The sequence below is a fragment of the Austrofundulus limnaeus genome, unplaced genomic scaffold (genome assembly GCF_001266775.1).
Source record: "Austrofundulus limnaeus strain Quisiro unplaced genomic scaffold, Austrofundulus_limnaeus-1.0 Scaffold335, whole genome shotgun sequence".
Taxonomy (NCBI): Eukaryota; Metazoa; Chordata; class Actinopteri; order Cyprinodontiformes; family Rivulidae; genus Austrofundulus; species Austrofundulus limnaeus.
In genome coordinates, this window is record NW_013952737.1 from 501,473 (window position 1) to 502,936 (window position 1,464).

The window sequence follows — 1,464 nt, forward strand, 5'->3', positions numbered from 1 at the left end:
AGATATAATACTACAGTATATTACTGCCTATTGTTTATTAAACACAAAACTAATTCAGTCATCTCTCTGTGAAGTGAAAGCTCCTGCCATGGTGTCTGCAGTGCCACTACTGGTTTCCACCAAGGCAACCAGTCTGCGTGTCAGCGTGGTCCCCTCAGACACGGAGGAGGACAACACTGAGGGAGAAGCCTCCACCCCCTCCATCACTCAGTCTGCACAGGAAACAGCCACGGTGGCAGAAACTCCATCACCTCTCCACCAGCTGCCTGCTGCCAGAGAGCCAAAGAACCAGCTGGCACTGGGTAAGCGTCCTGCACTACAGTGGCTGACGTGCTGAACACTTGGCTCACCAGCAGAGCAGGTGGTGCAAGAACAAGATAAGAAAATCATTTCCTAAAATGTAAATGCAAAGATAATCTTCTAAAAGACAGGCCTAGGTTGAAAGGGAAATCCTGTGATGAGCTTAGACCTGGATCTGCACTAGGACGTTATTTCCTCACTTTTACCTCCCAACGCCAAAAAACAAAAGGTGGGAGACAATTGAGAGTCGTGAGAGCACAACTTATTATTAAAGTTTGAGCAAAATGACTACTTTTCTCAAACCAGGATGATTTTAGTCTAGAATTCTAGCATGACAGGTGAGGAGGTTGATATGCATTCTTTAAAAGATTGTGAACCCTGACATGACCTTTTGACCACCACTGGTCATGTCACATTACTAACTGAACTTCGTTCTTTAAAAATAACGTTTTTTTAGAGACAAACTCTATATTAGCTTCCTTTAAGGCTAATCCTTTAATTCCTGTAGCATTTGAGCTCAACAGATCACAAAAAGAATGAGAGGGAAACTAACTTAGAAAAAGTAATAATCTGGGCAGCTGCTGTAGCTCGGTGGTCCTCCTGTAATCCTGAGGCTGTGGCCAAGTCCAATGAGGTGTATGGGCTAGAAGCTCTACCCCAAGAGTTTTCATGGTCAGAGAGACGGGGGCCATCTTGATCAGGGCGAGGACATCTCTTCAGACACTACTATTAGCTGATGAAGCGACACGTTAAAATGAGTTTGATATTGACTACCATTAATTTGATTTGACAGAAATGTCGCTCAGTAAACATTATCATATCAGGTAAAAAGATGTTGATGTGGTACACATGTCTGCAATGAATGATGATTCTAGCAGGCAGAAGCTAACCAATGAAAAACTGTTTCTATTAATTCTACACTTACAGCGGGTAAAATAAGTATTGAACATGTCAACATTTTTCTCAGTAAATATATTACTAGAGGTGCTAATGACATGAAATTTTCGCCAGATGTCGGTAACAACCCAAGTGATCCATACATACAAAGAAATCAAACCATAAATGTCCAGAAATGAAGTTATTTGTAACTAGAGAATTTGCATTTCCTAGGAAAATGCAAGGGTGAATGCCTGTTGCGCAAAACATAAGCTAAAAGCTAAAGGT

General features: G+C 41.7%; 1 protein-coding gene across 1 annotated transcript in view; it reads left to right on the top strand.

Annotated features, from left to right (window-relative positions):
• The window catches only part of pmelb (premelanosome protein b), a 17,450-nt gene that overhangs the window by 7,842 nt on the left and 8,144 nt on the right, over nt 1–1,464 (top strand). The window contains exon 7 of the mRNA XM_014022549.1: nt 75–302. Within this exon, the coding sequence (XP_013878003.1) occupies nt 75–302 (228 nt within the window). The remainder of the gene's footprint in view (nt 1–74; nt 303–1,464) is intronic.